The sequence below is a fragment of the Prosopis cineraria genome, unplaced genomic scaffold (assembly GCF_029017545.1).
Source record: "Prosopis cineraria cultivar Desert tree isolate PC_DT_omini unplaced genomic scaffold, ASM2901754v1 PC9, whole genome shotgun sequence".
In the NCBI taxonomy this organism is placed as follows: Eukaryota; Viridiplantae; Streptophyta; class Magnoliopsida; order Fabales; family Fabaceae; genus Prosopis; species Prosopis cineraria.
This window is the reverse complement of record NW_026555340.1, coordinates 17,681,351-17,694,614: the sequence shown is the minus strand read 5'-3', so window position 1 is coordinate 17,694,614 and position 13,264 is coordinate 17,681,351. Positions and strand designations below refer to the sequence as shown.

At 30.8% G+C, this 13,264-nt stretch overlaps 2 protein-coding genes across 2 annotated transcripts; both read left to right on the top strand.

Moving 5' to 3' along the window:
• The first annotated feature begins 691 nt into the window (after window positions 1-691).
• Window positions 692-1,906, top strand: LOC129319619 (protein SIEVE ELEMENT OCCLUSION B-like). Its single transcript, XM_054964716.1, has 3 exons — window positions 692-932; window positions 1,257-1,340; window positions 1,439-1,906. The coding sequence occupies exons 1-3, from the start codon at window positions 747-749 to the stop codon at window positions 1,904-1,906; spliced, it is 738 nt and encodes a 245-aa protein (XP_054820691.1). The 5' UTR covers window positions 692-746.
• A 3,237-nt stretch (window positions 1,907-5,143) lies between these two features.
• On the top strand, window positions 5,144-6,885 carry LOC129319618 (protein SIEVE ELEMENT OCCLUSION B-like). The gene is made up of 2 exons (XM_054964714.1): window positions 5,144-5,485; window positions 6,058-6,885. Exons 1-2 carry the CDS (start codon window positions 5,144-5,146, stop codon window positions 6,679-6,681), a joined length of 966 nt encoding a protein of 321 aa, XP_054820689.1. The 3' UTR covers window positions 6,682-6,885.
• The last annotated feature ends 6,379 nt before the right edge of the window (window positions 6,886-13,264 follow it).

Sequence of the window (13,264 nt, the reverse complement as noted above, 5' to 3'; positions counted from 1 at the left end):
TATCATAATATATTCAATCTTCCAATCTTCTCAAATCTTTAACATATTTAATTACTTCTTTTTTTTCCTATCACTATCTTATCATCAATTTGGAGTTTGGACAATACAAATTTAATTTGAATGATCTAATTTAATATTAATTTTTTTATAATTTTTATAAATTAACTATCTAAATATACTCTGGATAATCTAGATTTAATATAAAAAATTTTAAAATTTTTATTTTAGTAAATATAATATTAAAAAATTATAAAAATATTTAATATTAAATAATTAAAAAAGTTGCAACTTGAAAATCTAGATTGTCTAGAGTACATTTAAATAATCAATTTATAAAAATTATAAAAACATCTAATATTAAAATGAGTCATTCAGATTAAATCTACATTATCTAGATTGATGATAGAATAGATTTATTATTATTTTTAATTTTTATTTTTATAAATATAAAATAAAAGAGAAAAATAAAACCTGTAAATCTGGACCATACTCCAGACCATATTGCTCCTTATGTGATGAGCACCACCGCATCTGGACCCAAAGCCACTTAAATCTAACCATCTGGTTACGTAGGTAGAGTGCTTGCACTGTTTAATTTAAGGGTGCTATTTTCTAACTTTATCACAAGCCATTTCGCCTATAAATATGCCTTGAGGGGAAGCTAAGTCACCAGCACAATCATCTGGCCATCTTTATTTTCCAATTAGAACACTCTACCTCCAAAAGTGCTGCTTGTTGGAAATACCATGGGTTCCCAAGAATCAACACATTCCATGCCTCCTTTATCCGAAACCATCAAACAAGTCCTTAATTCGTGTCATTATGATGAGTTTGGTAACACAACTGACCCAAGCCTCAATGTGGAGGCTCTGTTCATGGTTGTCTCTAACATCATGGAAGCTTCACTTAAGGTCTCAGATCCAAACATAAAGGTGCGCGCGCCTGTGTGTATATCCTTTATGAGCTGTTGTCTTTTCCAGTACTTATAAAGGCAAATAACCAAATATTTTTTGATTAATTTTATGCATAGTAGAGAATTTCAAATCAACCCGTTTAGTTGAACTAGTCCGTTAAACTAGTGTCTTGACTAGTTTAATGAAATATTTTGTTTATGATTGATTTGATCATAGTTTGCTTACGATTATGAATTTTGATCATTAACCCTTGAGTTAGTATTTTGACCAGTTCAATTATTGATCCAGCTTGCAGCACCTTGATTTTTTATATGTCATTTCTTTGTTGTTTACATACTGCAGCTTGTTAATGTTAACAAGGAGGCCAAGTCAAGTCTTCCCGGTTTCAAGTCACCCATAGAACGGCTTCAGAAAATTGCGTGTCAGGTTATATATTGTTCTATTGTAAAGATAAATATATATATATATAACTTGTAAGTAATATTAACTTTGTCTTAAATTTATTTTTGTTGATACACACACAGATGAGGAGTACAGTTGTTGATAAGGACTATTTGCATGCACAAGAAACAGCAAAGGGGATAATCACAGATCTGAAGGAATATCCATGGCATGCAAGAGCAGTGATGGCACTCGCAGCATTTGCTTTAGATTATGGGAACTTCCATCTTCTTTCTCAGGTTAAATTTGGCGACCATCTTGGAACATCCTTGGCTGCCTTGAATTATATTCCAGGCAACATTGTCATTGACGATGGACCCTTGAAGGAAACCATTTCCAAATACAACTGTCTAGTGAGGGACGTTTTCTTAACCGTCCAATGTTTGGTTAAGTTGATGGGAATGTTGCAGCGAGAAGTTTATGCTGAATTTGAGGACATGAATCTCATTTTGGAGAATGCTAGGCACGATTTCCCTGAACTTGTTTATTGTGCTGTCTTTGCCACTGTTGTTTGCAGCAGTTCTTTTCACATTGGCACTTATAGTCGGTGAGGTCATCATACTCTATTATGTTTTGATACCATGTGTGAACATTGTATTTTGATACCAGCTGTAAATTAGAAACAAAGAGCCCAATAAAATTAAGTAAGTTAGATAAATAAAATAAAAAAGGGAGGAAAATAAGGTCTTATGAAGAACAATTAAAAAAATAAAATGATATCTTCATAATTTAAAAGAAATCTTTTTTTCCTTTTTCATTGACTCTCAAACCCTTTCATTTTTATTGCTATCAAATTAAATGCCTTTAATGTAAATTTAAAGTCTGAAATGATGAAGAAAAGTTAAAATAGAACTTACCTAATATGTTTAATCCTATCATTAAGAAAAGATAAATCTTAGTTGGTGCCTATAAAAGAGATAGCAGAGAAAAAGAGAAGTGACAGAAAAAAATTTAGAGAAAAATTGGAAGGGAGACAGAAAAAAGTGTAGGAGAAAAATTGAGGTCAAACAATGAAACTGCAAAGGTATGGAGATTATTTTCAAGCTTTTTATTTTCATTTGTGGGATCATGATAGAAAGTAAAGCAGGATAGTCCATCACTATTGTATACCTTTCACGCTGTGCAGCCTATGAAGCTATGGATTACCTTGGAAGTCTAACCAATAGAGTAGTGCTCTTTGTTTTGTTGGTGTTGAAAATTGGAATGCCACTGTTTGTGTTAATCTTTCTTTTTTATTCTTTTTTTGTTTACTTTGTTTTGTCCTATTTGTTTCTAGCATTTGCGTTGAATGGCACGATTTGTGTTAATGTTTTTAGTCTTTTGTTTGTCTGTTTTGTTTGTTTCGTTTTGTATTTACCTGTTTCTTTTCCCTTTCCCTTCGTCTTTCAATTATACCTTTGTGGTCATATGAGTGTGAATCCATTTCAGTCATGATGATTAGATGTGAATAGGTGGAATTAATATGTTCTCATAATCAATCCAGTTTCAAAAAATATATTTGAAGGTAAAAAAAAAATCATTTGAAAAAATATATATGGATTAATTTCCATGAGCTCTTGTGAAGTATTTTTAATGAGTAATACTAAATCACCGTAGACTCCTAAAAATATCAAATGAGTTATTGTGAATGACACTAAGTCATCGCAAGTATCTAATTTTGTATTTAAGATCTCAAAACTAAATTATTTTATAAAAAATTCACTTTGAAAATTCCTTTAGGGTTTGCCATTAGTAATATTAAATTACCTTGTGCACTTAGGACATCATCTAGTGGACTGTAAGTAATACTAAATCACTGTTAATTTTAATATTAGTTAAATCTATACTCTTCTGTATTATAAAAAATAATCAAAATAACAAAATTTTTAATATATTTTAAGTTATGTCATGAGTGACACTAAATTACTATTGATCTTTAAAATATCAAATGAAATACTGTGAATGACATCAGGTTATCATAAGTATCAAATTTTTATTTTTTAAATTTTGTGGTTAAATTATTTTATAAAAAATTTACTTTGAAAATTTCTTTAGGGTATATCATGAGTGATACTAAATTACTGCATACATTTAGAGTGTCAACCAGTGAATCGTGAGTAAAACTAAATCACTACAAGTTCCAGTATTAGTCATTTTCTTCTTACCCAAAGGTATTTTCAAGGAACAAATTTTTATTAAAAAATAATAAATAAAAGAAGTCCTCCCATGTAAATAAATAATTTTTTATATCTTTATTTTGCATGTTATTAAAGGGTAATTAAAATATTATTAAAAGGCCACTTAACTTTATGTAATTAACTTAGGATAACTGTTCTTATGAGTGGGTATTGTGGGGTGCTTAACATTTTTTCATACACAATCAACTTCCGAACTATTTTAATAGACCATTCTTTTTCATTATATAATTTTCCAAGGCTTTTTAAGAACTTTAGTGATAACTCTCTTTTTTTTTTTTTTTTACATTTACCAACTTCCTTCATCGAGAAAGTCACGATCCAGGCGTGTCATCATGTTAATGTTCACATGTGATTGTACTTTAACCTGGCCTGTCCAATATAAATAAATGTAATTATGCTAGTCTTTTTTTTTCCTCCTTTATTCAAATGCAAGACTTCAAGATATAAGAGGTAGTTGAAGAATTTTTTTTGGGTCTAAATGTAAGACCCAGGTCTCCTTTGTTCTCAAACTACCTTAAAAAGATTAGTTTTTAAGGAGGGGTATTTTAAGGAAAACCAATATATGCATGTTTTAATAAATAACTAAAAAAAATATCCTTATAATCTATATGAATGAGTTATGTATTTAACTATTATATTTAGTACCGGAGAAAATTTTCCTTGGTATATATAGTCATCACAATTTCTAATTGCAAGCTGTTTTGCTTCAGGGTCAGCAACAACACTCCATCCTTCATTAGCGGAAAGATTTCCCATGTTCTTGCCAAATTACAGGATTATCTGGAGCAGATAGAAGAGAAGAAAGGTTACAAGCTTATATAATAATTCTAATTCCTGCTCCAGTAGTATTATTTACATCACCAGAATTAAGAAAAAATTTTAAATTGATCATTAATTTTGTCTAAAAATTTAATAAATTTCTAACTTTGCCCCTATTAAATATATATATTTTAATATTATATTTTTCTTTCACAAAAATTTAATGGAGGGCTAAGAAAGAAATTTGTGACATAAACTTTCCCCACTTTTTGAATAGAACCATAGAGAGTATATGAACATATATACACTCATGTACACACACAACTATATATATTACCAATAAATAAATTACTACTAAAATATAAGAGCAAAAAATGGTGTCATTGCAGGTGAGAGAGATGATTATCTAAAACGTCTACGTGAGGCATTCCAAACTCCTACAGGAATTTTAGGAGTTTTGAAAAATCTGTTATTCCCCAGAGATACGAAGAAGCACTACGTGTATTTCGGCTCCACGAAATCAAGGGTTAGAACTTCGAATTATATATAGGATTCGATCTGTTTGGATTAATAATTTCCTTTTTTAGTCTAATTTTTGTTAGACCAATATATGTGTGTGTGTGTGTATATATGTATATGAGATTAGTCATTACTTATCAGTTTTCCTTTTGGTTACAGGTGAACATCGATGACACGTTCAAGAACAAGTGTGTGTTGCTGTTCATTTCCGGACTGTTCGGCATCGAAGAGGAGATTAAGCTTTTGAAAGCAACCGAAGACTATTTGACATCAGATTCAAAATTCGAAAAATATGGGATGCGAAAGGATGACTTCAAGATCTTGTGGGTCCCAATGGTTTCTTCTTCTTCTTCTTCAGACAGTGAGAAGATCAAGCAGAAACAATTCAACGATGTCGCAGAAAAACTTGTTAAATGGTCGTATGTGGTGGATTATTCCATTGTTGGAACTGCATGCAAGAAACTGATCAGACAGAAGCTGGGGTACATGAATAAGCCTATGGTTGTTGTGTTGAACCAACGAGGAAGAAGGACAAATAACGATGCTTTGCCCATGTTATCTGCATGGGGATGCCGTGCATTCCCATGGAGAACAGGTGATGATTTGATTCTTGTTCAGAATTGGAACTGGTTCTGGTCAATATTCAAGGAATTCAATCAACAACTAGCAAGTTCGGTAAGTAGTTTTTTCACTTTAGTTATACCCTCCCTCCCTCCCTCCCATTCTATCTATATATGAAGCATCAATATTTCAAAAATGTAAACATGGCCGTATATTACCTAATAATATGTATCTGATATGATACACATCTTATAGTTCATATCATACGTATCGCAAGTTAAAGGAAGAAATTAAAAAATAATAATTTTATCTTTTTGTTTGACACACCTATTATAAGATAAGGTTTGTTATTATAAGTGAACGACATATAATAAGAACCATATTCCATCTTTTATAAAGCACATTATAAATAAGATCAAAGTAATATTTAAAAACCAAAAAACAATATTTTTTATTAATTGTTGAAAATATTTCTTAAAATTTTGAAATATGTATCATATATTTCCATACCTATATATTAAAATTTTGAAAATTTTCATATCAACACTACCATGCTATATCACATCACATTCCGTACATGTACATGTATCGGTTCTTAAATTTTACACACACACACGCATGTATATATAAGCTGCTATGTCTTCACTAAATTGCCAACAAGTGACATGTTAATTGATATATATCAGAACGAGAAAGATTGCAACATTATCTTCGGATGCATGGACGACGTGGACGCCAACAACTACGACGGTAGCTGGTTGAACAAAATCAACGATGAGTTGGAGAAAATAAAAAAGGACAAGATCATAAGCTCAAGTGGTTTTGCTATAAAATTCCATCATCATGGCAAGCAGCTGGCTGAGAATGACTTCAAGTTTGCACATAAGCTTTGGGCTTTTGTAGAGAATGTGTTCGCCAGCTTGAAAAGTATGAAGACAATCAGCAAGGACGACTCCACCTTGGACCATCTCAAGGAATTCCTCAGCCTCCGGCGAGAAAAGTCCGGCTGGGTTATCATAAGCCGAGGGTCCAAGGTTAAAATGGTTGGCTCTGGTGAGAGCGTGTGCAAAACTCTCAACAAGTTCGAGTCCTGGAAACACAATATCACTCAACATGGCTTTGATGGGGCTTTTGTGGATTACTATTTCAATGAGTTTCCAACTCAATCAAGTTGTCTCTGTTTGGATCTAAAGACCTATGTTCCCTTAGAATGTGTGACATGCCAATCTGAGATGGAGATACAGGTAGTCAAATACGTGTGCTGTCATGGCAACCATAGCCATGCCAAATCAGTTCACAGCCTTGCATGAGTCCTTTAAGGAAACGTCGTCGTTTTCGCTGATGGACCTGATGCTCAGATTTATAGGAAGGAGGAGCTGTTGTCTTGAATTATGAGCTTGTTTATGAGTACTGTGTCTTTAGTAAAGCCTTTCTAGTTTCTATAGGGCTTATGATAATAATAAATCCTTCAGGCTATGAGTCTGTTTCATTATTGTATGTGTGTCAGTGTGTGGTTCTGGATTTGTGTTATTGATAATAAAATTCCTCCTTCGGTTTAAGTATCTTTTTTTTATTTTATTTGTCAGTATGTTTTAACAAAAAACGTTAATTTGAGTATGTAAAAACCAAAAATTTTAAGATGTCCCTCCCAATAACATCTTAAAATAACGTTGTTCCGAATAAAGCTTATTTCCTTTTGCTGTTCCGAACTCGCTTGTTGTAACATACTGACAATATAATATAAATACGTGGGAGCGAAATTATAAATTACAGATGGATTAGTTTTAAACAATTAATGTTAAACATTATTAGTAACGCATGATTGTTTAATTATTGGATATGTGAAATTATAATTACAAAAAGTTGCAATTATAGTTATAAATTACTGATAAAGTAATTATAAATTGGTTATTTGATTGGGTTAATGTGTGTTTAATAGGGGTTTATTGTCTTTTCATCTTAGTTTCAAATTACACTCATGTCCTGAGAGACCTAGCTATAATTTTTGAATTTCACAGTGTAACATCCCTAATTTTAGTCCTTGGGTTAGTAAGAAATTAATCAAGTTTATTGTAGTAATTGAGTGAGTTGATGTGATATGTGATTAGGGAGGTCTAATAATTGTGTTCGGTTGGTTTTTTAGCCTAAATTATGAGTTCAAAATGACGATGGTTCACCCAGACATCGAAAGGAGAGGAAAAATGTGAAGGAATGCCTCTGTGCCATATACTGTGGCAGCAAGTTCGCTGTGGCACATAGATGGCAGTGAAGCAAGATGGACCTCTTTGTGCCATGATCCGCAGTGCATGGCTAAAAACTCTAATAAACTGATCGCGAACAAACTAAAAATTGGAGAAGAGAAAAGGAATAAAATGAAGAACCAGTAGAAGCTTTACTAGGATTCACATTTGGTAGGTATTTGCAACATTTTGGAGGTAGTAAACACCTAAAGTAAGTATCCTATACTCTATTCCTCCCTTTTTCATTTTAATTCGTATTAGAGTTAGAGTTTGAGTTGGGATGATAATTTTTGATCCATATAGATTATGGGTCTGAACCCATTAACTCAAATGGAGTTAATAGAAGTTGATTAGAGTAGTTAAACCTAGAGATGATGAGTTTTGACATCTTTGGTTGCTAAATGTCATTAATATCCAAAAATGACATTAATGATGGTGGTTGGAAGAGTTTTAATGCCATCAATACAAGTTTAATGACTCATTAATAACATTGGGAGCTAGAGATAGCTAATAAACCCAATGAGTAAACCCAAACATGAAAAATATAGGCATCAATGAGAGTTGAAAATGTGCATTTGACATATTGATGAGTTAAGAATTTGATTGATTATAAATTGAGCATTTAGGCACCATTTTAGCTTGGAAATCAAGCTTGGAAGCTAAATATTGAAGGGTAAACCTTTGATCTCTCAAAGGTTTGAAATAACCGAGGGAACCCTACTTTGAATAGTTATGTATTAATTGCAATGTAATGTGAAAGTATTTAGCATGTAAAATTGTGATTTGTGAATATGTGGAACATGCTATGAAATCATGTAATTGTATAATTGTTTTGATTTGAACTAAAGATGTAAAAGTAATTGCGAAAGGAATTTTAAAGTTTCATTGTGATAAAGTAATGACTAGTTGATGTTGGGTATAATAAAGAGGAATGTGTAAGACTGAAAATGATAGATATATGTGATAAATGTGAAAATAAATATTGATGCTCACTTGGGTAGCACATTGTCATGAGCCCAATGTGTTATTGTCAAAAATGAAAATTGTATAAATAAATGAGCACCGTACATGGCATGATCAGCGGACGGGAGTTCACCTAGGGAAAGAAGTAGATAAAAATCCATATGGTATTTTCAGCTGCCTTCCGATGCACAAGGGTATACCCTTGTTCCATAGTTTGTTGAGAAATTAGAATTTAGCTATCTCTACTAGTTTATCGAGGAGATTAGCTTAGGGCATACGACATCTAGAGATTCAAGAGTGGGGAAAACCATGCTCCGAGAGTGAGTCATGTCATCTTTGGCTGGGTCGCACCTCACAATTGGTGAGTTCGGATAGTCTAACCACGTGGATGGAGCCATATTTAGTGTTACAGCTTATAGTTTCTATCGGAAGAAATAAAGAGGATATAAGGATGGTTGATCATGCCTGTGTGGTTATATGACGTATTGCATGATTAAGTTATGGCAAGTTATGTTAATATATCAGGTCATGGTCACATATCTAAGTGTTTTGTGATAATGTATCTTGTGTTTGAGATGAAAATGAGTTAACTGAGAAATGATAAGTTGTGAATTATGTGTTAATGTATGTTTTAAGAAAATCTATTTCATACCTATGTGTTTATTTTAATTGATATATAACTACACATGGTAGGCTTACCTTAGTTACTAAGTGGCTAGAATCATCCCTCATCTTTAATATTTTATAGACTTTAGCTCAGGTACAGAGAGCGAAAAAGCTCCAAAGGCTTAGGAGTCTTGGTATTCCTAGTCTAATCCTCTATGAATTGTTTATTTTGTATAATAGATTTTATATTGTCAATTTAAAATGTATTTTATTTACATTTGCACTATATGGTTGTCAATGATGATGTCTGGTTTGTATTTTGAGCCCTGAGATGTAGTTTATGATAAGTTATAAATGGTTATAAAGCCAAAATACTAGTACAAGTATAGTAAGGTTGTTTTAAGCATGATATGATTAATTTTTAATGAAATGCATTGCGAAAATCTCCTCCTTCTGTTTTTAGCATTAAAGGGATTGCAGAGTGAAATTGTGATATAATGTCGTATATGTGCTTGTGGTGTTTTTTACAAGTAATCCTAGGTTCAATTAATATATTTTAGGTGTTAGGAATGGCTTTTGACACTTGCGTAGGGTTTTGGACATCTTTTTTATTGTGAAAGTGGAGAAAAGTGGTAAAATTATGTTTGAGTGTTCAACTTTCTAGTGTGACTTGTTTGGAAAGTAAAACCTGTGCCATTAGCTAGTTTATAAAAAGAAGCTTTCTTTAGACACTTAGATCATATCATTCGAATGGTGAACGGAGAAATAGGGCACGTCAGAATTTTCTTGGATTTTGCTATCATCAAATGATATCAGAATTGCTGTCATGAGTATGCAACACACCGCGGCGCAGAGTGCATGAGCCACGACGCATTGTTCTGTTTTTAGCATTTTGAGATTTTGCAACTATTTTCAACTATTTTCACTCTTTTGAGGTATTTCATGCTTACGTAATACTATTTTACTCTAACTAAAGGTCAAATGTATGCTTTTGACTTAATTTTAAATTATGAAAACTTAGGATCTTGTTATTTCAAATACAAACTTGGTAATCCTTTTTTTTTTTGAATAATCTCTTGATTACCATAGTTTATGGTTTCAATTATGATTGAATAAGGTGGATATTTCAAGCAGAATTTATTTGTGAATATGTTTGCACCATGGGACCTAATTTTCCCTATAAATAATTATAAAACTAGATAAGCATAATTTTTAGGAAAAATGACGGTTAGGCCCCACAACTTTGAATTAATAAAAGTTAAAAGTATTCAATAATTATTTTTGAAAAATTAGTTAAAAATATTGATTTAGATTATTACAAATCTAGGAGTTTCAATTATAAATAAGTATCTAACTATCAAATATAATTATTAAATTCAATATTTGTAACTACTTGAATTAATATTTACAATTTATTTTGTGAAAAAATTTGCTAGGGACCTAATTGTGTTTAATTCAATATTTTAAGACTTAATTGTCATTCTTCTTAATTTTTATATAGCAAGCTATGAAATTTAAAAGTGCAAATTTATTGAATCGAGACTTACAGCTCACTCATTATGTCCCTAAACTATTTCTCGAGAACTACCTAATATTTTTAGCAATTTTATCTTTAAAGTAATTAATGTAGAAACAATTCCCATCGTGTTAAGTCTTCCCAAATGTTGGTTAGTCAAGGTTGGTGGGATCCATTTTAAAACACGTGGCAATAAAGAGGCATATTTCTCTTTCTAATTTGGATTAATCCCCATGATGCGTGTTTCCTTCTATCCTTCTTAGATTTTTCTCATTGCTTCAAAATGGGTCGCACCAACCTCGACTAAGGGACGTTTAGGGAGACTTAACGTCTAGGGAATTTATCCTTTTTTAATTATTTTAAAGATAAAATTACTACAACAAAATATTTAAAATAGTAGGTATTCTTTAAAAAATAGTTTAAAAAAAAAAGACAAATTTGCACTTTCTTTACTACAATCGTGCATAAGTTGATATCAAACACATTAAGCAGGACATTGCAAATGTTTAATTAGTTTGTAAATGATATTCTGAATCTTAATTGAGTTGGGAATATCCAAAAGTTCAATTTTAAATAGGGTAAAAGAGAAAATTGATCCTTAAATTATAGGTCCAGAAATATTTAAGACCCTAAACCTATTAAATATACAATATTCTTCTTCAATTTTTAAAAACAATATAATCTACCCCTATTTTTAACAATGATTAACTGTAAACGTTAGTTAATCAGAAAATTGCAGAAATGACCTCAAAAATTTTTAAAAAATTATGAATAAAATTTTCTTGATCTTTTACTATTTTTATTGGATCCTTGACTATAATTTTTTGGCCATTTTATGTCATTTTTAAAGTCATTTTTATCATTTTCTAATAATCAACTAATTGTTAAAATTAACTTTTATTAATAATAGGAGTAAAAATTAATTTCAATCTATCATTCACCCTAAAATCTTCATTATATTAACTTTTATAAGAACAGTTAAGTCGTCAATTGTTTTAAATTAGAAATGAGTGAGCAATGAAATAGCAAATTAACCCCTAAACGATAAATCTAGAAATATCTGAAATTCTAAACTCATTAAATATGCAATATTCTACTTCAACTTTTAAAAATAGTGTAGTTTGACTCATACCAATAATAAAAGTTAGTTTTGACAATTAGTTGATAAGAAAATAATAAAAAATAACCTTAAAAATTACATAAAAGGACAAAAAAATTACAGAAAATGATGTAAAAGAATACATAAAAAACCAAGAAAATTCTATTGAAAATTTTTTTAAAATTTTTTTATGTCATTTTCTATGATTTTTTTAGTTAATAATAGTCAAATTAAATTTTATTAATAATAGGGGCTAGATTGTATTATTTATAAAAATTAAAAAGGAATATTGCATATCTATAAGTTTGGAGTCCTAGTTGCTTTTGACCCATAATTTAAAGGTCAATTTTCTTTTTTACCCTATTTGAATTTGAACTTTTGGAGATTTCCAACTCAATTAATTATGATTCTGAATATTATTTACAAACTGGTTGAACATTTGCAATGTCCTACTTGACTTGCATAATTTGATATCAACTATATTTATTATTTTTACTACTCATTTCTAATTATATTGTACTGTATTAACTCCATACGATCCTTGTTATTAGGAAGATTTAATATTTGTTGTGTTCTTCCACTCGAAGTAATATCAAAGGCTAAACGACAGCCAACAGTACCAACCTCCCTCAATTAATATTTATAAGCAATCTGAATGATACATGCATATGAATTAAAAAAAGAAAGAATCTTGATATAACTAAATTAAAAACATAATACTATTAAATCTTCACTCACAGAACATCTCATTCACAAGTAAAGCAGTAACTAATTCAAGGACTTTAATCAAAGATTTAATGAAGTCCATTCACTTTCACATGATGTATCAAAATTTCCAACACAAGAAGTCCATATATGAGGGGGAAAATGCATAATCACTTTCAAGCTAGTGCTAAGATCAAGTCACCAAGAAAAATAATTCAACAAGTAGCGATTTTAAACTTGTTTTAGGCAACTTTCAAAAACATTTTCAAAAAAATGACAAGCACTTAGACCAACCAACAACTCTAGGAGTGAAAGGAATAGACTTTCCAAGAAGTTTTCAAAGATGCCCCAAAACTATATGTTAAGGAAATTCAAAGACAAGAAAGGGGATGACATTCAAAGACCCTCTACAAGGCTTTCAATGATACCTCAATTATTATTATGCTTAGATTCATAATGATAATTAAGACCTTATTGTAAAAGCTTTGCTCCACGTATTATAGAAAACCTAAGCTATAATATCAATCTGTCACACACCAAAAATTTAGTATGACTGGCATGGGATATGGGTACAAAACTCTCATCCTTTAAGCTTTGATAGGAGAAACTCCTAACTTAATACTTTAAACACCCTAATATGATGATTAGAAATCCTTACCATACTTTCCATATAAACTAGAAATCACAAACTTATAAAGAAATTTCAACAAAAGCTCTTTTGAAAATAAGACCTCTAGAAATTACTACAACAACAATTTACAATA